General features: G+C 36.4%; 1 protein-coding gene and 1 non-coding gene across 35 annotated transcripts in view; both read left to right on the top strand.

Moving 5' to 3' along the window:
* The window catches only part of slo (calcium-activated potassium channel slo), a 382,388-nt gene that overhangs the window by 213,115 nt on the left and 145,222 nt on the right, over positions 1-24,051 (top strand). For 31 of the 34 annotated variants that reach the window (XM_089089291.1, XM_089089290.1, XM_089089264.1 and 28 more), the window contains exons 11-12: positions 1,046-1,201; positions 6,886-6,998. In XM_089089291.1, the coding sequence (XP_088945417.1) occupies positions 1,046-1,201; positions 6,886-6,998 (269 nt within the window). Of the gene's footprint in view, positions 1-1,045; positions 1,202-5,168; positions 5,282-6,885; positions 6,999-24,051 lie in introns of all 34 variants that reach the window. The other 3 variants (XM_089089284.1, XM_089089258.1, XM_089089262.1) reach the window with 1 other exon arrangement.
* Positions 15,016-15,098, top strand: TRNAL-UAA (transfer RNA leucine (anticodon UAA)). The gene has a single exon. It is a non-coding gene; the product is annotated as a tRNA-Leu (tRNA).

Raw genomic sequence — 24,051 nt, 5'->3', positions numbered from 1 at the left:
GGAACGTTGTGCCTCCGTTTTGAAAAAAAAGCAAGAACAAACCCTCGCACGGAAAACGTTTTCCCCAAAAGACACTCCCCATCCAGACACCGCCTGCCACGTGCTGTTTCTGAACCCGTTCCTATCTTGTCCCCTATCCGGTGCTTGACCTCCAGGTATGAAAAAACCTTTGTACCCTTCATTACGGATAAAATAAACCGCAAATTTTTGTTTTTTTTTCTCTTTGGTACTGGTGATACCCAAGTTTCTTGTTCGTTCGATTTTTTTGTTTCCCCCCCCCCTTTTATATATTATGTTTTAAACCTTTTGAACGTTAATTTTATTTTATTCTTTTTTAGTTTTTAGCTTTTCGGTTTCTAACATTTTGCCACAGATTTTTTTTTGTTGACTAACGAATGGTTTTGCCATTCGGATAGTGTTGTTTTTGGCATGTGTTTGCCAGTTTTTTTTAGTTTTTGTGTTTTCTTTATGATTTTTATTTTTGGTTTTATGACTCCGAAATGCGAATTCGGTCCTTAGGGGCTTGTGATAGACATTTTTAAAAAATAAATATCTTATCTTATCTATTTAAAGATTAGAAATAGCTACCAGCATTAAGTTAGACAAAGTATTTAAAGAAAAATCTGAAAAGGGAGTCCCCCCCCTCATCCTCCCCAATTTGTAGATGCATGTTTTGATCAAGTCTTATGAAATTGGTCTTATGAAATGTTTTGAACGTGAAATTGTTACCTGAATCTACAAGAGATAATATAAAAACAAACATTTCAGTATAAAAAAAATGCCAGGAATCAACCATATTTGGCCTGCTTCATAACCCGTTTGGCCCACCAAACCGGTTTGGCAAAATAACCGGTTTAACCTGCCAAGCCGGTTTGGTAGAATAACCGGTTTGGCAGAATAACCGGTTTGGCCTGCTTCAAACATATAAGGAAATTTTTGCTATTCGCATGAAAAAAGCAGTGGAAGGTGTTTGTGCAAACTCATCCTGTCCGTAGTCTATGATGAATTATGCGTCTATGATTTTGAATATTCTCTTTTTCTACAGGCTTATTTATTGAATATACCTAGCTGGGACTGGAAGCGAGGAGACGACGTTATTTGTTTAGCAGAATTGAAATTAGGATTTATTGCTCAAAGCTGCTTAGCTCCTGGATTTTCCACTATGATGGCAAACTTATTTGCCATGAGGTCATTCAAAACGGTAAGAATATGCTTTCAAAATTGGTTTGGTTGATTTATAGATATGTATTTCTTTTAAAAAGTACTAACTATTAACTTTGCTGAATTTAATTTATTAACTTTATATTAATTCTAAACATCAACTGAGCGGATCATAAGATGAAAGATCCAAAACACCTCGGTCTTTACGGCTAAAGTTTTTTAGTACTTAAAAGAAAAGCTTCTTATTGTTCTAATTACACGAACATAGTATTTCAGGCGTCGTTCTTAAAGAATTGGGACATAATTCAAACTTTAGCGTAAAGAGCGAGGTGTTTTGGAGGAGTAATCCCCCTCATATACGTAATAATTTCAGTTTATTTAAGTTTTAATGTTGCTCCTTACTTTCAGTTGAAAAAACTTGCTTTTTTATTTAATGTCTGATCGTTTTAAAATAATTTCAGTAAATCTGGCTACTCCTTCCTCCCCAAATCCCTCCTCCCCAAGAAAGCAAGACGTAAAAGAATTTAGTATTGGAATTCAGGCAAATTCGTCCAGCGTAAAATTTACCCTGAAAAATTAACCCCCTGAAAACTTCCTAACCCATGGAAAATAACCCCGTGGAAAATCCCACCATAAGATAATTCCACCTCTCCCCCTCCCTAAGAAAATGTATGTATACTTCCCAACAACAAATACAATATGTAAACAATGGGTAAATTTTGTAGCTTAGACCTTCCCCTAGGGGCTGTGGGAGGGATATGCTGAACAAAATGGCTATCTCTAAATTTGACCGGACGATTTTGAGAAAAAAATAGGGTGGGAGGGGGCTAGTTGCCCTCCAATGTTTTGGTCACTTACAAAGGGCGCTAGAACTTTTAATTTTCAATCGAATTGGCCCTCTCACGATATTCTAGGACCACTGGGTCGACAGGATCAACCATTAAAAAATAAATAAAAAAACTACAAACAAATAAACACGCATCCGTGATCGTTCTTCTGACAACAAATACAAAATTCCACATTTTTTCAGATTGGTGCTTAAAACCTCTACAATAGGGCTCTCTTATACGCTGAATCGGATGGTACAATTCTTATTAAGATTGTATGGCTTTTAGGGGGCGTTTTCCCTTTTTTTAAAAATCAGGCATATGTTCTCAGGCTCGTAACCTTTCACGGGTTAACTTAATGAAACTTATATATTTCAAATCAGCATAAAACTTTGATTTTTATTATATATCTATTTGTATAAAAATCCTGGCAGTTCTGATGTTTGTTGACCCAAGCAAAAAAAAAAAAAAAAAAAAAAAAAAAAAAAAAAAAAATTGATTTTGGTTTTAAATTCGATTTGTTCATTTAGTCTAGCAATATAGTGTTCCAGACTAATCCTAACATATTTTTTGTTTCATGTTACTGAAGATAACCCAGGACTATTAAAAGTAATTTGCATTCTTTTAAATTTTTCTACAAGAATCACTTAGAAAGTATTCAGTCATAATCAGCAATTTTGTTGCAGATGCAGATAATATATGGGTTTCAATTATTCAAAAGTGCTTTTGAAAGATTGTCATCTATTCAAAAGTGCTTCTCCTTCGCGACTGAACAGCAAAAGCTGAGATGCATCGTGAAATCCGAGCTCCCAAAAATTTCGAAAAACAATTTTTGGTAATTTCTGCTAAAATAAAAGAGAAAAAATCTTTCCCTCCCCAATTTCCGTGACTAGGGATCCCTTCTTATGAATAAACAACATTTGTGCTTCACTAAACTACTCTTTTCAATTCAGATACGTGGCACCGTGGATAAGTGACATTGCAAGGTTTAGCATTTCAATCGTCCAGTTCTTCTTCAATAGATGTACTTTTTTTTATTTAAGCTAAAATTATTGCTGCATCAGTTTCTTCTTTAAAAAGAAAAATGGTACAATAGAGAGTCATTCCAACCTATCGTCAGTCGACATTGTATATGACAAATAGAAATTGTCATTTCCACCGATCAGCTCAGTTCGATCAGTGTTTCTAGTTTGCACCCAAACTACAAAATTTCTGTGCTCCCACAACATGTTATGTTGTAGTCACCTTCTTTTTAAAATTTAGGTAAAAGTAAAAATTTTAAATGCAACGATCATATTTTCCAATTTAAAGAATGGTAAAAGTTTTATCCCAAGGGTCACCAAGTACCCTTTGCAGTAAAAATATTTGCTCCCACACACCTAAAAAAAAATCGTCTAAAATAAAAAAAAAAACCTGACAATGTTCACATTCAGTGTCTCAAACTTTTAGTACTACTGCTAACAACTCATTGCAGCACCAAGCCACCATTGGCCCACATATCTACGTACGATGCTCTTTCATCCCAATATACTCAGTGTCCCTCTCTGTACACCCTCCCAAGAAGTTCCAATCTTCCTTAAATCGTCTCTTACGACGTCCTCCCACCTATTCGGGGGTGCCGTCGTTCTCTTTGGTCCTACACATTTGGCCAAAAAAGACTATTTTTTGCAATTTTTCATCCTTCATCCGTAGAACGTGTCCTAGCTAGGGGCGTCCTGAGGCTGAGAATTTTATTGGGGGGGGGGGCGATCGTCATAAATTTTACCGAATTGCTGCCTGATTTATGCCGAATTTTCTGCAGAAATCAAGAATTTTGCTAAATTTCGGCCGATTTTGCAAAATTTTATCGAATGGCTACCTGATTTATGCCAAACTTTCTGCGAAATCGAGAATTTTGCTAAATTTCGGCCGATTTTGCAAAATTTCCGCCAAAATTTCGCCCCTGGTCCTAGCCATCTTAACCTTTTTCTCATTACAACCCTAAAAATAAGGATAGAACCGCATTTTACGTACAGCTTACAGTTTGAAATACGTTCAGTCCGACAGGTACCCAAAAGAATCCGTAGATAATTCCTCTGGAAAACATCTAACAAAGCCTTCTGCGTCTGTCGGAGGGCTCACGTTTCCGAACCGTACTTACACTGTTATCACTATAGCTTACAATATTTTAATCTTATATTCCTGTAAGACTCACAGGCTTATATTCCTATTTTTACGAGCTTTTTTATAACTGAGAAAGAGCACCCTGGGACTGGGCTATTCTACCTTTAAAATCTTCACTGCATTCCCCATCTTTACTAAAAAAAAAACTACCTATGTAAGTGAAGCTATGCACTTGATCGATCATCTCGTTACCCAACGTCCCCTCAAGCTTCTATGACTTTGAATATTATACCATTTTGTGTCCCGCTGGTAAAATTGGAAAAAAACCAAAAAGGACTCATTGGTCTTTTTTTCCAGACTAGTTCTAAAACCTAATCAACAATTACTTATCAAATCTATAAAAAAAAGTAAAGAATCATAGCCATTACCCGTCCTCTTTAAAGATCAGGTATAAGGAAAAAACCTACAGCTTCCCTATATCATCTAACCTGCTAAGCATATTGGCTGTAAGTTCTTAGAATGGTCGTCTTTTGTGCTAAAATTTTTTGAGATGTCAAAACAACTCCTTAGCTTCTTCTGGAACTGACCTTTTCAATAAAAAAGAGTATGTTTAGGGGGTCTTGAAGTGCACTCTTAAGAAGAAGTTCAATTAATTCAAAATTCGTGGTGTTAAAAATATTAACATATCCAAACTCAAAAATATAAACTTTGCTTTTATTCATAAATCCATTTAAAAAAAAAATGTATGTCAACATTGCCATCAACTATCTGCCGACTATAATAGACTTCTTTTTTTCGTTTCTAGTGACGGTAATCCTACATGCAAGGGGGGGGGGGCTACTCTACTTCTTTAGCCCCGAGTGTATGACAAAAAGACTATTTTTAAATCAAAACACACTATGTAGATTCTCCATGACGTGTTTAAATGAACTGCGAGTCAAGCTTAATCGATCAGTGACTGGCTGGGAAAATAATAGATGACGTCTTTTAAATATGTACTTTAATTTTCTGCTTAGTGTGTTTTGATATTGGGCTGTCTAGAACTATCAATCATTAATGCTGTATTTTGCATGTTAGTCGTCAGATTTGCAGCTGTGGCAAAATGACTATCTGCGTGGCTCTGGTATGGAGATGTACACTGACATGATAAGTCCATCCTTTGCGGGCATGACTTTCATCCAAGCGGCAGAGTAAGTCTTAGGCTGAGATATTGATAGTAATATTTGTTCTTCAACAAGCTGTTTAATATCATATTATGTATCTCGGAAGCTTTCAGTGTATTTAACCTCCATATAGTTGTTATAAGGGTCATCCAAGCAGGTTCAGATGAAGGTCCTTGAGTGGCATGAAACCCAGAGAATGTGTTGAGAAACTCCAGCTCAATACACATAAGTATGATTATTTTTCTTCCCCAACTCGAATGATGTATGAAAATACTAAAGTAAAATGTTTTAAAAACAATTGAAATGTTGATACTTACATATTCTTAAGTTAAACTAAATGTTAACTAAATGCTTCTAAAGGAATTGAACATTAAAGCAAGATTTACCTAGGATTTTTTTTTTTTGGGGGGGGAGGGGTTTACAAAAACTTAAAAAAAACACATCAAAATTCTTATATGTATTTTTTTACGTTTTTACAAGTCTGACCCGCTCCCCCATAGATCCGGCCTTTTATTGAAGAAGCTCACTTTAAATGACGATATATAAGAATTTTTGAGTTGTTTATTTGGCCGACTTTTATATTGGTATGGAAAAATTCAAGTTTTATTGGGGTAAAGGAATTCTGACAGTTTGTTTAAACGATCTCTGAAGTTAAAAAGGTGAATTCAATTTGAAAACAATGCTTGAGCCAAGGAGGTGTTCAGAAGCTAAGTTTTGTTTTTATCTTAACGGTGGAGAGGGAGCCAACTGTATTTTTTTTTACCCCAATAAATAATTAAGTTGTTCTTGTTTATTTTTTTAATTCATTTTTTAGAATGAACAAATTCAAAATTGTAGAAAAAAACGTAAGACCAGAGGTGTTAGCAGAAGCCATTTTTTAGGAGGGTGCAATTGTTAATAGTTTATTTAACTCATTATAGACCATGATTAAAAACACATTTGTTAATCACTTTGCAACTTACTGGGTAAGCAGTGTGGGCGCCAGTGGCGTACCCGTAGGGTACGCTACTGGCTTCAACATGATTTGTTGATTTGTTAAAAATAATTTTTATTATTTACGTTTCTGTCACTCTATCTCCTTCATCTAAGCCCCTATGAATCGCTCTTTACCTTTCCTCAATCTAGCCTTTAAACCTGTAATGTTAATTACTCTTATAAAAGTATTTTCTTTGTTTTTCTTAAGGTATAGAATCAATCAATGCATGTTAAGCTGAAAATATCGAATTGCAAAATTAAGTGGTTTTCTAGTCTTCTTCTTTAAGTACTTTATATTGAATTCGCTGAATTTATACGTAAGGAATAAATTTGACTCTATGGAACTCCAACTAAACTATTTTTTAAATCCTTAAAATGTGTGAAATAGTTCTTGAACTAAACCTAAATAGAAAAAATAACTTTAAATTAGCCCAATTTCTTGATTTGAAGAACTATTATACATAGAGTTATATTATCAGCTATGATTGATTAAGTAATTTCTAGCAAATTACATACAATTCCAAGGAGCAAGTTTGAATCAAATAATTATTTTAACAGATCAAATTTGGTTCAAAGGCTAGTTTGATATTCTTAATTCAAAGATTCCCTTTCTACCTACGTGTGCTTTCTAACTGTTTGCTTTTCTTTCTGTATAGTCTCCAGAAACGCCAAAGTGGCAAAACGATTATCTCCAAGGGACTGGTTGTGAAATGTATACAGAAACCCTTTCGCCATCCTTTGTGGGCATGACATTCCCTCAGGCTAGCGAGTAAGTTTTCTGGCTCGAGGTTTGCCTAAATAGAGGTATGGTAGAGATAGAGGCATGTCTTAACCCAGTTCTTTCGATTATATACGAGAAGTCAACCAAAGCGGAATGATGCATGTGGTAGAGAGCATGTTAACATGGATGCTCAGTTGGGAAAAGTGTAATACATTTGTAGCTGCTCTTTTATTGGATTTAATAGGCTTATTATTTAGAAGCCTTTTCTTACCAATGACAATTCAAATACAGAATAAATCAACTGAAGTTAAACTGCTTTTTTGTGCCTCGGTAGTTGATTCAAATCAACTGCAGAGGGATTTGCAGCTGGGAGTAGAGCCATATTGTGAAAGTTTAAAATATTTTTACATTAAAAATGAAATGCATATAGATATAATACAATAAGAGATACAATGTTGCAAGAACAAAGTGTTAGATTGTAAGAATTCACGCATGTGGCGTGTATTGTTTTAATCTCTATTCAAATACGAATAGCAATTAAGTAGTATTATGTTTTATTTAGACTAAATAGTAAAAAAACGACTGTGCAAAATTGAAATACCGGAATGATGCATGTAGTAGAAAGCATGTTAGAAATGGTTGTCAGTGGAGAAATAGTAACCATTTTTTTCAACTACAATTTTTATTTAAAATTGATGGGTTCCGCAATTGAATATACTTTCGTGCTGACTAAAATTCATTTTCAAATAAATATTAAAATTTTCTTACTTATATATGGGGTTTATTTGAAAAAAAACCCACATAAAGCAATACAACAAGACACTTAATCCTCCTTAAGCTTCCGCTTGCTTGGAGTGACCCCCCTAAACATAGGAATAAAATTATATAAGGAGGAGAGAAGAGAGAAAGTGAGAAAGTGAGAAAAAATACGCATAGAAGATAAAAGTATACAATAATAAGTGACAAAAGAGTTAGATTGACATAGCTGAAAAAATGAGGTGGAATAGAAGTAAAAAACGAGTCGAATAGAATTGCAAGTAGCAATGTATAGCGTATATGCAAGCTATATGCAGCCCCATGTTCAATGTAAAATTAATAGTTAGAAAATATTCTTTATAAAGAAGTAAAACAAGAAGTTGAAAAAATCGAAAGTCAGAAAAAAAGAAGAAAAAGCAACTATTTTGCATTTATTCCTAGAAAGCATTCCAAATAAAAGCAATCAAAGTCTTCTTTAGTTTTCCTCGGAACCCTCTAAAATCTTGTATTTCACAAGTCTATTTTTAATTTTTTTTACCAAATTTTGACATTTTACCATGAATTTATTTCTGTTAGAAAGAACATGATTTAAAAAATTAAATACTCATGCGTCATTGTGTCTAACATATCTCTATCCGTGGTATAACATTGGCTCTTCACTTCTGATGATAAAATATGATTATAAATTCACAAAAGAGGTTGAAAATGACAATTATAGCTAAGAAAATTTAAGTTCAGAGTCCCTGGCTTTTTACTTCTTTCTTACAGTGATAGAACTGAAATGAAAACAAAATAGAATGTTAAAGTAAGTTACTGCAGCACCGTGTAGCAAAAGTGTACCCGAACAATCGTAAAAAAGGATGGGATAGCCCACATGTCCAAATTCAAATTCGCTCTGGAGTAGTTTTTTAATGCTTTCGATATGCCAAAAAAGAATTCAACCGGACTGTCGAAAATATACAAGCACAACAAGTGAAGAAATTATCAAATGGTGGTAGGAATGACCCAGACATCATTTGGAAGCGATTTCAATCAAACAGGGCTGACGTTGATATATAAAGTTCCATTTCTGATGAAAGTTGGGTAAACCATTCCAAGCATGTGTTCGCGCCGCCACCCAATGAGCTGCGCTCCACTTTCAAATATAAGTTAGAAAGACACACAGATAGCTCAAAACTCCGCCGTTCTGCAGTCATTATTTCTAAATGGCCGGTCAGGGGCGGATCCAGGTTTTTTTCAGGGGGGAGAAAATAGGCATGATCCGAAAAAAAAATTTCCGGGGGGGGGGCAAAATAGGTTGATCCGATAAACTTGCGGTAGGAGCAAGTTTAGTTAACGCAAACTTGGGTTAATTAAGTAGATTACACTACTTTAGACTACGCTAGGGGGGGGGTGCCCCCTCCCCTGGATCCGCCACTGTGGCAGGTTGAAACAATTGTAAAGAGATTGAAAAATAACAAGTCTCTAAAGCTCGTTGGGGTCTTTCCAAGACATTTACGACGTGGCACAGAACTTCTACATGAGTATTTAGCCCTATTTTCCGAGCAAGGACTCACACCTGCCAACTTTCACAATGGCCGCACACTGAATATTCTGAAAAAGAATTAAGATACACGCTTTGTTAAAGCTATAGGCCAATCACAGTTTTGTCAGTTATCAACAAGGTAATTGAGATAATATGTCACATGCCCTGAAAACAGACGCCCATGGAGACGCCCATGGGCTACTAAAGAGACTCATAACAAACACATGTTTGGTCAAAAGCCACTATTTGTCCGCAGCATAGACATTGCTGCTGCCTTCGACAGTAGAGAGGGGGGTGCTACTCCGAACAGCACACCATATATGGGCATAGAACCACGTGGTCATGTTCGGAATTTTTAATGCTGACGGGGCACCATATATGGGCATAGAGCCCCTAGGGGAGATGGATTTCTGAGAAATTAATTGCGTAATCAAAGTGTGTCAATGACCCAAATTTCCAAGGTCAATGTTGTTGTTGTTGTAAGTGCACGCTCTCAGCGAATGTTATGAGTTTCTAGAAATAGAAAACAGCATTTGTTGTTGCTTTGGACATGTACATGCTCGAGGCGAATGTCATGGTGTTCAGAAATAGGAAACAGCATTTGTTGTTGTTTTGGGCACGCTCTCAGCGAATGTCATGGTGTCCAGAAATAGGAAACAGTATTTGTTGTTGTTGTTGTTTTGGGCACGCTCTCAGCGAATGTCAAGGTGTCCAGAAATAGGAAACAGTATTTGTTGTTGTTGCTCTAGGAAATGTTATGAGTTTCCCGGAAACAGTTAGATCACGTGTTTCCTTCTCAGCAAATCAGAGGGCTTTGTTTACATAACAATTTGACCTTGAGATTTCGTATATAACGGGCATGCAATGTGATTCAATTATCAGAAAGCATTGTGAGACAATGGATAGAACAATTAACATAATTGATGAGCTTGAGGCCTTGGCAGCCGCAATTAGCAATGTAAGTGCATTTTTATTTTCAAACGAATTTTCCTTGGACATCCTCCATTCTCTTCAGCTAAAACGTACATCTAGTCCTTTACCCCCCCCCCCCCCCCCACCATTGTTTTACAATCAAATTCTCGCAAAAAGAAATAATTATCCTTTCGTTAAATTCCTTCCTTCTATATTTCCAGCTAAAGCGATCACTGACTTCTGTCAATTTTTAATGAAAATGCCGCTCTGTTTTGACACAAGACTCCAATGTGAGGCCTATAATTAGCTATCACCCTTTCCGGTTTACAAACGAGGTCAACAGAACTATTCTTCCGTCAAATTAAAACACAATGATGCAATAATTAAGCTAGGCCTACACAACCTGTATGGAAGTAGAGAAACAAGTTATTTTCGAATTAAGGGTCTAACAATATCCCCCCCATACAATACAAACCTCACTATACAATCTTTATACTCAATGGAAAACATAAAATATATTCTTTTTACCCTCAAAACCTAGCCCCCCCCCATCATTGTTTTTACAACCAAAGTCTAGCAAAAAGACATAATTATCCTCTCGAAAAGTTTAGCTTTTCAATCTTGTAATCTTTTCTCTAACTGAAACTTCCGTCACTGTGGGTATTAAGTGTTCTGTTTTGACATAATTCTCCAGCGCGAAGCCTATAATTAGCTGTCACCCCTTTTCCTGTCTGTATATATGAGCTGGTTTTAGGCAATCGAGGTTTTCAATGCTTTTACGTAATTCAGTGTTTGTCTGAAAATAGTGGTCAGCTAATTTTGTCTGCAAATTACCGATAGACCTAAGGTGGGTTATTTTTCCTAAATTTCGGGGTGGGGGCGTGACGCCGTAATTTTTGTTGGGGGGGGGGGGGTTAGCACTTTTAATAGTGACAAAATAGAAATGAAAAGATAATTGTTTCTTACTTCAGTGTCTAACCATTTCTCTTCGAAATTTAGCGATTTTAGCTATAACAATCTTCCTAAATTTAGGGGAGGGGGCATGAACCCGTGATTTTTGTTGGGGAGGGGGTTAGCACTTTTAATAGTGACAAAATAGAAATGAAAAGATAATTGTTTCTTACTTCAGTGTCTAACCATTTCTCTTCGAAATTTAGCAATTTTAGCATGAAAATAGCGGTCAGCTAATTTTGTCTGCAAATTAGCGATAGACTTAGGGTGGGTTAATTTTCCTAAATTTAGGGGAGGGGGCGTGAACCCGTGATTTTTGTTGGGGAGGGGGTTAGCATTTTAATAGTGACAAAATAGAAATGAAAAGATAATTGTTTCTTACTTCAGTGTCTAACCATTTCTCTTCGAAATTTAGCGATTTTAGCTGTAACAATTTTCCTAAATTTAGGGAAGGGGGCATGAACCCGTGATTTTTGTTGGGGAGGGGGTTAGCACTTTTAATAGTGACAAAATAGAAATGAAAAGATAATAGTTTCTTACTTCAGTGTCTAACCATTTCTCTTTGACATTTTAGCGATTTTAGCTATAACAATTTTCCTAAATATAGGGGAGGGGGCGTGTATCCAGGATTTTTGTTGGGGAATGGGTTAACGCATTTAATGGTGACAAAATAGAAAATGAAAAGATAATTGTTTCTTACTTCAGTGTCTAACCATTTCTCATCAAAATTTAGTGATTTTAGCTATAAAAATTTTCCTAAATTTAGGGGAGGGGGCATGAACCCGTGATTTTTGTTGGGGAGGGGGTTAGCACTTTTAAAGGTGACAAAATAGAAATGAAAAGATAATTGTTTCTTACTTCAGTGTCTAACCATTTCTCTTCGAAATTTAGCGATTTTAGCTATAACAATTTTCCTAAATTTAGGGGAGGGGGCTTGTATCCAGGATTTTTGTTGGGGAGGGGGTTAGCACTTTAAATAGTGACAAAATAGAAAATGAAAAGATAATTGTTTCTTACTTCAGTGTCTAACCATCTCTCTTTGACATTTTAGCGATTTTAGCTATAGCATTTGAATAAAAGGTAGTAAGATATATGCGCTTGAATAAAAAACTGAACGTTCGTATAATAATGCATTGAGTTATTTCTGAGAAAAGTTGAATTTATTATAATCAAACTATGATTTTCATAGTTTAGGTTGCTTTCGACAAAGATTTCTCTTTACATATGGCAAATTTCCACAAGGTGATTGATCCATGGTCCTTCCAAATGTGATAGAAGCTACTACACCCTGCTTCAATCTCTTTTTACGTATTCAAACTGAATGTTCGTATAACAATGCTTTGAGTTATTCCTCAGAAAATTGACCCCTCCAAATATTTACTCAGAGGAGCAGTTGCTGAAATATAAATCGTTACTTATTTGCCAATATTTTCACAGTTTTCAAGTTCAGATCTTTGAAGACACTCCCTCCTTCTCAGTTTATTCTATAAAAATGAGCTGATTATGTTAGAGTTTCAGAAACATTACATATTTATTTAATTTAAGCATTTTTTTTCAGATGTAATAATGTTTGGTGTGATTGACACAGAATATATTGGTCTGAAATATGCCTCAACTGGCATTATTTTCGAAGCAGCTTTCTTACTCCTAGACAATCAACGACGTGAAATTCATTGCTATAAATGGAACATCAGATACAATATGTATAAGTACGAGAAAAACAGATGGACTCCAACACTAAATTTTATAAATCGAAATGGCTTTTACGCTAAAACCATACGACCACATAATGAAAATGGCTATGAAATAAAACATGTACAAGAGGAAATTCAGGAAATATACAGTTTTTTCGGTGAGCAAACTGTTTATGTTAAGGGAAACGTGCCAACTGATAAACTCTTACTAGAAAAATGTGATAAAGCCATAGCATTATTCAATTTAGAAGACTTCAAATGTGAGAAATGCCTGCATTCAGTCCATGACCCAGAAGATGAAGTTAGATATTTCGCTCAATGCATACCGGAAAAGATACCTGACATGGAAAAATGCATCAGATATCCAAAGTCCTAAACTTGCTCCTCCTCATATCAAATGGATTAAGCTTCTTTTTTTTTAAATATGTCATTATTTTTTTTCAAATGTTTTTAAATATGTTTAAGCAATAAATATCTTAAGCCTCAACCGTTTTTATTCTTTAGAATAGTCCATCGTCATGAAAATTATACTTTCAAATTCAACATGTCAGGGAACACACTTTCAACTTCAGCACGTTGGAGAACCCTAAATAGTCTCCCCTAAAACGTTATGTTAACCCTACCCGGTTCAAGAATGTTCCTGAAATTACACTTTTAGATCCAGCGGGCCAGGGTCCATTCTTTCAGGTTCATCAGGTAGGAGAACCCTTTATACTCACCATTAAAAAAGTGAAGTTAACCCTAAACGCTTGAAGAATTTCTCTGAAATCACACACTTTCAGGTTCAGCATATAGGAGAACCCTAAATGCACATCCCTAAAAAAAAGGTAAGTTAACCCTAAACGCTTAAAGAATTTCTCTGAAATCACACTTTCAGGTTAGGTTTCTATTTTTGACTTTTCTGAGCTAGATCTCTTAGCATTTCATGGGTGTATGCCTTCAGAAAATTATGATTTGGGAGGTCTTGTTGGCTGTTTTGACTTTTCAGAACTAGGATTCTTAGTCCCTCATAGGTGTTTGTTGTCTGAAACTTCAAGTTTGGGATGAGTAGTTGGTTATTTCAGGCTTTTCAGAGCTATGAATCTTAGTCTCTCATAGGCGTTTGTTGTCTGAAACTTATGATTTGGGATATTTAAATTACTATTTCGGGCTTTTCTGAGTTGGATTTTAATTTTTCAAATTTCTTTTTGAATTTCTGTCGTGAAATGCAAGAGTTGGAATATTTCAGTAGTGACTTGTTGTGCTTTACCTTCTCGCAGTTACATTCTATTGATTTTTCGAAGTTCATTTTGAATTTCTGTCATGAAATGCAAGAGTTGGAAAATTGGGGTCTTAGTCCACCAGCCTGAATGGTGGAAATCCACTAGCTCAGTATTGGGGTCCCAGTCCACCAGCCTGAACGATGGAAATTCACTTGCTCAGAATTGGGGTCTTAGTCCACCAGCCTGAATGGTGTAACTCCACTAGCTCAATATTGGGGTCTTAGTCCACCAGCCTCACTGGTGGAAATCCACTAGCTGAGTATTGGGGTTTTAGTCCACCAGCCTGACTTGTGGAAATTCACTAGCTCAGAAGAGGGGTGTTAGTCCACCAGCCTGAATGGTGGAAATTCACTAGCTTAGAATAAGGGTCTTAGTCCACCAGCCTGAATGGTGGAAATTCACTAGCTCAGAATTGAGGTCTTAGTCCTTCAGCCTGAATGGAGAGACAACACACACACAAAGAGATGACACACAAACAGAATGAAACTGAATTACAATATGAATATGATCAGAAAGTGTTTACAGGTCAGGTTGGCCGAGTGGTTAAGGCGCTAGACTTAAGATCTGGTCCCCATACGGGGTCGTGGGTTCGAGTCCCACACCTGACAATTTTTTTTCTTATTCTAAATTTTTGGAAACAGCCTCTATTTCTGACCGTTTAATTTTTGATGTTAGTGTTGTCAGTCAAAAGCTATGACCTTGAGAAAAGAGCTTGAGAAAATTGCCTGATTATCGAAAAATGGGGAAACATCCTCCAAAAGTCGACAGGAATGCACCCCCTCCAGCGCTTTGTCGGATATGTTGAATAAAATATGCAAAGTCAACATAGCTTTATTTCTTTTTTTTTCAGGTTAATTTAGACGAGGTTCTGAATTTTCTTAAAGAAGAGAAAAAAGTTAGCTCAATTCTGAACTTTACCATTGAAACTGAATTACAATATGAATATGATCAAGAATTGTTTACAAGTCAGGTTGGCCGAGTGGTTAAGGCGCTAGACTTAAGATCTGGTCCCCATATGGGGTCGTGGGTTCGAGTCCCACACCTGACAATTTTTTCTTATTCTAAATCTTTGGAAACAGCCTCTAATTCTGACCGTTTAAGTTTTGATGTTAGTGTTGTCAGTCAAAAGCTATGACCTTGAGAAAAGAGCTTGAGAAAATTGCCTGATTATCGAAAAACACTCAGAAATACTTTTAAAAGACCATTTCAGAGCAATATATATATATATATATATATCCACTTTAATTCAGATATGTCTCGAAGAGATGAAAAATTTTTATATTATTTGGAAAAATAGAAGTGATCAAAGACTAATTTCTTTTTCATTGAGAAAATTCAGAAGAGAACTTGAACTTTCCTTGACTTCGTTGAGAAAATTTTAAATTGAACTAGAACTTTTTATCTTCCGTGAAAATATTCACAAGTATGGTATTACTTTTTCTATCTTCCATCGAAAAATTTAGAATTGAACTTTAAATTTCTTTATGTCTTTGTGAAATATAGAACTTAAGTGGATATATATATATATATATATATATATATATATATATATATATATATATATATTACTCTGAAATGGTCTTTGAAAAGTATTTCTCAGTGTTTTTCGATAATCAGGCAATTTTCTCAAGCTCTTTTCTCAAGGTCATAGCTTTTGACTGACAACACTAACATCAAAACTTAAACGGTCAGAATTAGAGGCTGTTTCCAAAGATTTAGAATAAGAAAAAATTGTCAGGTGTGGGACTCGAACCCACGACCCCATATGGGGACCAGATCTTAAGTCTAGCGCCTTAACCACTCGACCAACCTGACTTGTAAACAATTCTTGATCATATTCATATTGCAATTCAGTTTCAATGGTAAAGTTCAGAATTGAGCTAACTTTTTTCTCTTCTTTAAGAAAATTCAGAACCTCGTCTAAATTAACCTTAAAAAAAAATGAAATAAAGCTATGTCGACTTTGCATATTTTATTCAACATATCCGACAAAGCGCTGGAGGGGTGCATTCCTGTCGACTTTTGGAGGGTGTTTCCCCATTTTTCGAAAATCAGGTAATTTTGTCAAGCTCTTTTCTCAAACTAATAACTTTTGACTGGCAATACTAATATCAAAAATTAAAATGTCAGAAACAGAGGCCGTTTACAAGGAAGTAGAATAAGAAAAAAATTGTCAGTTGTCGGGCTCGAACCCACGACCCTATATGGAGACCAGGTCCTAAGTCTAGCGCCTTAACCACTCGGCCAACCTGACTTGTAAGCAATTCTTGATCATATTCATATTGTAATTCAGTTTCATTGGTAAAGTTCAGAATTGAGCTAACTTTTTTCTCTTCTTTAAGAAAATACAGAACATCGTCTAAATTAACCTTAAAAAAAATGAAATAAAGCTATGTTGACTGTGAATATTTTATTCAAAATATCCCACACAGCGCCGGGGGGGGTGCATTCCTGTCGACTTTTGGAGGATGTTTCCTCATTTTTCAATAATCAGGCAATTTTGTCAAGCTCTTTTCTCAAGGTCATAGCTTTTGACTGACAACACTAACATCAAAAATTAAACGGTCAGAAATAGAGGCTGTTTCCAAAGATTTAGAATAAGAAAAAAATTGTCAGGTGTGGGACTCGAACCCACGACCCCATATGGAGACCAGATCTTGAGTCTAGCGCCTTAACCACTCGGCCCACCTGACCTGTAAACACTTTCTGATCATATTCATATTGTAATTCAGTTTCATTCTGTGTGTCTGTCATCTCTTTGTGTGTGTGTTGTCTCTCCATTCAGGCTGAAGGACTAAGACCTCAATTCTGAGCTAGTGAATTTCCACCATTTAGGCTGGTGGACTAAGACCCTTATTCTAAGCTAGTGAATTTCCACCATTCAGGCTGGTGGACTAAGACCCCTATTCTGAGCTAGTGAATTTCCACCATTCAGGCTGGTGGACTAAAACCCCAATTCTGAGCTAGTGTATTTCTTCCATTCAGGCTGGTGGACTAAGACCCCAATATTGAGCTAGTGGATTTCCATCATTCAGGCTGGTGGACTAAGACCCCAATTCTGAGCTAGTGAATTTCCACCGTTCAGGCTGGTGGACTGGGACCCCAATACTGAGCTAGTGGATTTCCACCATTCAGGCTGGTGGACTAAGACCACCATTTTCCAACTCTTGCATTTCATGACAGAAATTCAAAATGAACTTCGAAAAATCAATAGAATGTAACTGCGAGAAGGTAAAGCACAACAAGTCACTACTGAAATATTCCAACTCTTGCATTTCACGACAGAAATTCAAAAAGAAATTTGAAAAATTAAAATCCAACTCAGAAAAGCCCGAAATAGTAATTTACATATCCCAAATCATAAGTTTCAGACAACAAACACCTATGAGAGACTAAGATTCATAGCTCTAAGAAGCCTGAAATAACCAACTACTCATCCCAAACTTGAAGTTTCAGACAACAATCACCTATGAGGGACTAAGAATCCTAGTTCTGAAAAGTCAAAGCAGCCAACTATACCTCCCAAATCATAATTTTCTGAAGGCACACACCTATGAAATGCTAAGAGATCTAGCTCAGAAAAGTCAAAAATAGCAACCTAACCTGAAAGTGTGATTTCAGAGAAATTCTTTAAGCGTTTAGGGTTAACTTACCTTTTTTAGGGATGAGCATTTAGGGTTCTCCTATATGCTGAACCTGAAAGTGTGATTTCAGAGAAATTCTTTAAGCGTTTAGGGTTAACTTACCTTTTTTAAGGATGAGCATTTAGGGTTCTCCTACATGATGAACCTGAAAGTTTGTTCCCTGACCTGTTGTATCTGAAAGTGTAATTTCAGTGAAATTCTTTAACCTTTGAGGGTTAACTTACCGTTTTAGGGGTGACTATTTAGGGTTCTCCAGCATACTGAAATTGAAAGTGTTTTCCCTGACATGTTGAATCTGAAAGTATAATTTTCATGGCGATGGATTATTTTAAATAATAAAAACGGTTGAGGCTTAAGATATTAATTGCATAAACATATTTAAAAACATTTGAAAAAAAATAATGACATATTTTAAAAAAAAAAGCTTAATCCATTTGATATGAGGAGGAGCAAGTTTAGGACTTTGGATATCTGATGCATTTTTCCATGTCAAGTATCTTTTCCGGTATCCAATGAGCGAAATATCTAACTTCATCTTCTGGGTCATGTACTGAATGCAGGTATTTCTAACATTTGAAGTCTTCTAAATTGAATAATGCTATGTTTTTATCACATTTTTCTAGTAAGAGTTTATCAGTTGGCACGTTTCCCTTAACATAAACAGCTTGCACACCGAAAAAACTGCATATTTCCTGAATTTCCTCTTGTACATGTTTTATTTCATAGCCATTTTCATTATGTGGTCGTACGGTTTTAGCGTAAAAGCCATTTCGATTTATAAAATTTAGTGTTGGAGTCCATCTGTTTTTCTCGTACTTATACATATTGTATCTGATGTTCCATTTATAGCAATGAATTTCACGTCGTTGATTGTCTAGGAGTAAGAAAGCTGCTTCGAAAATCATGCCAGTTGAGGCATATTTCAGACCAATATATTCTGTGTCAATCACACCAAACATTATTATATCTGAAAAAAGTGCTTAAATTAAATAAATATGTAATGTTTCTGAAACTCTAACAAATACAGCTCATTTTCATAGAATAAACTGAGGAGGAGGGAGTGTGTTCAAAGATCTCAACTTGAAAACTGTGAAAATGATTGGCAAATAAGTAACGTTTTATATTTCAGCAACCGCTCCTCTGAGTAAATATTTGGAGGGGTCAATTTTCAGAGGAATAAGTCGAAGCATTGTTATACGAACATTCAGTTTGAATACGTAAAAGGAGATTGGAGCAGGGTGTAGTAGTTTCTATCACATTTGGGAGGACCATGGATCAATCGCCTTGTGGAAATTTGCCATATGTAAAGAGAAATCTTTGTCGAAAGCAACCTAAACTCTGAAAATCATAGTTTGATTATAATAAATTCAACTTTTCTCAGAAATAACTCAATGCATTATTATACGATCGTTCAGTTTTTTATTCAAGCACATATATCTTACTACCTTTTATTCAAATGCTATAGCTAAAATCGCTAAAATGTCAAAGAGAGATGGTTAGACACTGAAGTAAGAAACAATTATCTTTTCATTTTCTATTTTGTCACTATTTAAAGTGCTAACCCCCTCCCCAACAAAAATCCTGGATACACGCCCCCTCCTCTAAATTTAGGAAAATTGTTATAGCTAAAATCGCTAAATTTCGAATAGAAATGGTTAGACACTGAAGTAAGAAACAATTATCTTTTCATTTCTATTTTGTCACTTTTAAAAGTGCTAACCCCCTCCCCAACAAAAATCACGGGTTCATGCCCCCTCCCCTAAATTTAGGAAAATTGTTATAGCTAAAATCGCTAAATTTCGAATAGAAATGGTTAGACACTGAAGTAAGAAACAATTATCTTTTCATTTTCTATTTTGTCACCATTAAAAGCGTTAACCCATTCCCCAACAAAAATCCTAGATACAAGCCCCCTCCCCTAAATTTATGAACATTGTTATAGCTAAATTCGCTAAATTTCTAAGAGAAATGGTTAGAAACTGAAGTTCGAAACACTTATCTTTTCATTTATATATTGTCACTATTAAATGTGCTAACCCCCTCCCCAACAAAAATCATGGGTTCACGCCCCCTCCCCTAAATTTAGGAAAATTAACCCACCCTAAGTCTATCGCTAATTTGCAGACAAAATTAGCTGACCGCTATTTTCATGCTAAAATTGCTAAATTTCGAAGAGAAATGGTTAGACACTGAAGTAAGAAACAATTATCTTTTCATTTCTATTTTGTCACTATTAAAAGTGCTAACCCCATCCCCCCCAAGAATCACGGTTTCATGCCCCCGCCTCTAACTGTCGGAAAATTTTTATAGCTAAAATCGCTAAATTTCGAAGAGAAATGGTTAGACACGGAAGTAAGAAACAATTATCTTTTCATTTCTATTTTGTCACTATTAACCGTGCTAACCCCCCCCCCCCAACAAAAATCACGGATTCACGCCCCTTCCCCTAAATTTAGGAAAATTAACCCCCCCTAGGTCTATCGCTAATTTGCAGACAAAATTAGCTGACCGCTATTTTCAGACAAACACTGAATTACGTAAAAGCATTGAAAACCTCGATTGCCTAAAACCAGCTAATATATACAGACAGGAAAAGGGGTGACAGTTAATTATAGGCTTCGCGCTGGAGCATTATGTCAAAACAGAACGCTTAATAACAACAGTGACGGAAGTCTCAGTTAGAGAAAAGATTACAATATGGAAAAGCTAAATTTTTCGAAAGGATAATTATTTCTTTTTGCGAGAATTTGATTGTAAAACAATGGGAGGGGGTTAGGTTTTGAGGGTAAAAAGAATATATTTTATGTTTTCCATCGAGTATAAAGATTGTATAGTGATGTTTGTATTGTATGGGGGGGATATTGTTAGACCCTTAATTCGAAAATAACTTTTTTCTCTACTTCCATACAGGTTGTGTAAGCCTAGCTTAGTTATTGCATCATTGTGTTTTAATTTGACGGAAGAATAGTTCCGTTGACCTCGTTTGTAAACCGGAAAGGGTGATAGCTAATTATAGGCCTCACATTGGAGTCTTGTGTCAAAACAGAGTGGCATTTTCATTAAAAATTGACAGAAGTCAGTGATCGCTTTAGCTGGAAATATAGAAGGAAGGAATTTAACGAAAGGATAATTATTTCTTTTTGCGAGAATTCGATTGTAAAACAATGGTGGTGGGGGGGGTTTGGGGGTAAAGGAAGAGATGTACGAGTTAGCTGAATAAACTGGAGGATGTCCAAGGAAAATTCGTTTGAAAATAAAAATGCACTTACATTGCTAATTGCGGCTGCCAAGGCCTCAAGCTCATCAATTATGTTAATTGTTCTATCCATTGTCTCACAATGCTTTCTGATAATTGAATCACATTGCATGCCCGTTATATACGAAATCTCAAGGTCAAATTGTTATGTAAACAAAGCCCTCTGATTTGCTGAGAAGGAAACACGTGATCTAACTGTTTCCGGGAAACTCATAACATTTGCTGAGAGCAACAACAACAAATACTATTTCCTATTTCTGGACACCTTGACATTAGCTGAGAGCGTGCACAAAACAACAAATGCTGTTTCCTATTTCTGGACACCTTGACATTCGCTGAGAGCTTGCCCAGAACAACAACAACAACAAATGCTGTTTCCTATTTCTGGACACCACGACATATGCCTCGAGCATGTACATGGCCAAAGCAACAACAAATGCTGTCTTCTATTTCTAGAAACTCATAACATTTGCTGAGAGCGTGCACGTACAACAACAACAACCTCGACCTTGGAAATTTGGGTAATTGACACGCTTTGATTACGCAATTAATTTCTCAGAAATCCATTTCCCCTAGGGACTCTATGCCCATATATGGTGCCCCGTCAGCATTAAAAATTCCGAACATGACCACGTGGTTCTATGCCCATATATGGTGTGCTGTTCGGAGTAGCACCCCCCTCTCTACTTTCGACTCAATCGTCCACTTGTAAGCAATATGGTGTCTCTTACATTCATGTGTAGATCCCAAAATTGCCCTAGTTCTCCATGATTGGTACTCCCACACGCATATCCGTCTTGTCTTGGGATGGGAAATATTCACTGGACATCGTAAGCAAAAGCACACTGAGCCCATTGAACTTTCTAAGCGAGGTCGGCAAGACTCTGCTTTAAGTCCCAGCCTGTTCAAGTCTGCAATTTATTCCATGACCAGACTCATTCGAGAGAGATTTTTTTTTTATGAAGAGCGTGGATCTCAGTTTTATTCATATGCAGATCATTTGTTGCTCCTAAGCAGCAATAAAAGGGTTTACAAGAGAATCTTCACCTCCTAGTGACCGTATACAGAAGAATATGACTGCGGGTCAATATTGAAAAAACGAAAATTAATGTTTTTAACAGTCTTAATCCGGCAGATGCTAATCTCGTGACTGATAGTATCAGAATCCAGCAGGCCCAGTCGGTTAGACGTTTAGATTCACTATCCGATCGGCTTATGGTAAAACTGTCAAATGCAAGGTCACTGAATCGTTTTCTTATTTCTCATTGAATCGGTTTCTTATTTTAAACTCTTCGCTGGCGTAGTCTCTCCCATAATCTGGTTTATATCGCCCTTGTGGGAAATGTTGTCTCTCACCGAGCGTAGAAAAATACGGAGCACTTATTACCGATATGGAAAATTTTTGCTGGGACTTCCACTCAGGTTCTCTAACATGCAGATCTCATAGATATATTGAATATTCAATCCATCAACAAAGGTTATCGAACTAGAGTGGATAGCTTTCGTGCGATCTCTCAGCAAGCTACACGATTCCCCGCTGACTCAACTATCTATATGATTGTGTTTTTGTGATTATTTGAATTAAGTTATAGTTATGTATTTTTTTTATTTTTTTTTTATTTGGTACTCTGCTTTTTTATCATTTTTTATTGTGAGCGGGTACAAATAAATATACATTCAAGGGCACTAATTCAAGAAATATAGAGGGGATGATTTTTTTTTTAACTTTTTAATGGAAATACAAAAAAACTCAAAATGTACGTGGCAATTTGATCTTTTCGTTCAATGCAAATACATTCAAGGACACTAATCCAAGAAATATAGAGGGAACGATGTTTTTTTTTTTACTTTTTGATGGAAATACAAAAAAAATATCGGGGCAATTTTAATCTTTAGGTTCAATGGAAATATAAATGAAATGTGTTTTCCAAATAAAACTTATATAGCAATGTCCTTCTTCTTGTCCCATCCCCACTCCATCGGAATCCCTAAAGGCAACAAAAAAACTTTAGAGGAATAAATGTCTAAACAAGTACTCGGCTGTAAAAAAGAAAGAAGACAAAATGAACTAAAAAAGCCGTTTTTACGCAGCGGAGCTAAAATAGTATTGATCAATTACTGCTAAAATAATGGAAAATAAGAAGCCATTTGCAGCCCTATTTTAGCATTAAATTAAAAACAAGTTTTCATATTGAAAGTAAGGAGCGACATTAAAACTTAAAACGAACAGAAATTATTCCGTATATGAAAGGTGGTGTCCTCTCCTCAACGCCTCGCTCGTTACGATAATTTTTTTTTATTGTCTTAAAAAATATAGTCGTGAGAAAGAGTTACGCTTGACTTACTTAAGGCTCCTGCCGAGGGTTTGGCGTAGAGAATGATGAGACCAGGTGCCTCCAGGTTGACCTATCACTTGCCTGGACCGCAGCTTCTTCCACCGGGATGTGGGCTTGGGTGAGGAATTCATCGGCTTTGTCTTTCCACCTAGTGGGGGGCTTCCTCTGGGTCACTCCGATCTGTGTAGGGTGGGATTAAAGTCGAATGCGACCCGTGCTGGGGTGTCGCGTGACATGCGAAGGAGGCGGCTGTACCACCGAACAGTACGCTGGGCGAGCTGCGTTGAGAAAGAAGTTTGTGCCGTACTTGACAGGAGGGTCTCGTTGCTAACGAAGTCAGTCCAGTGAAGTCCCTTGATTCTTCGGGGATGTTTTGTCGATTTGAACTCGACGGCACTGAGGATAGGTTTTGTAGCTAGTCATGTCTCCGCTCCATACAGCAGCACGGTGCTGACTGACGCATTATAAATGCGCATTTTGGTAAAGTGGCTTATGTTTGGCTTTCGCCAGATGCTGCTAAGCCTCCCAACTAGTGCCGACAAAGAGTTACACGCCTGAGAAAATTTGCCTTGTTATCGAAAAAGGGGGAAACAACCCACTTCCATCTGTGTAGGGTGGGATCAAAGTCGAATGCGACCCGTGCTGGGGTGTTGCGTGACATGCGACGGAGGCGGCTGTACCACCGAACAGTACGCTGGGCGAGCTGCGTCGAGAAAGGAGTTTGTGCCGTAATTGACAGGAGGGTCTCGTTGCTAACGAAGTTAG

Source organism: Artemia sp. Qi Xiang Cuo, chromosome 5, assembly GCF_049724085.1.
Source record: "Artemia sp. Qi Xiang Cuo chromosome 5, ASM4972408v1, whole genome shotgun sequence".
Lineage (NCBI taxonomy): Eukaryota > Metazoa > Arthropoda > Branchiopoda > Anostraca > Artemiidae > Artemia > Artemia sp. Qi Xiang Cuo.
The sequence above is the reverse complement of the archived record's forward strand: the minus strand, read 5'-3'. Positions and strand labels throughout refer to the sequence as shown.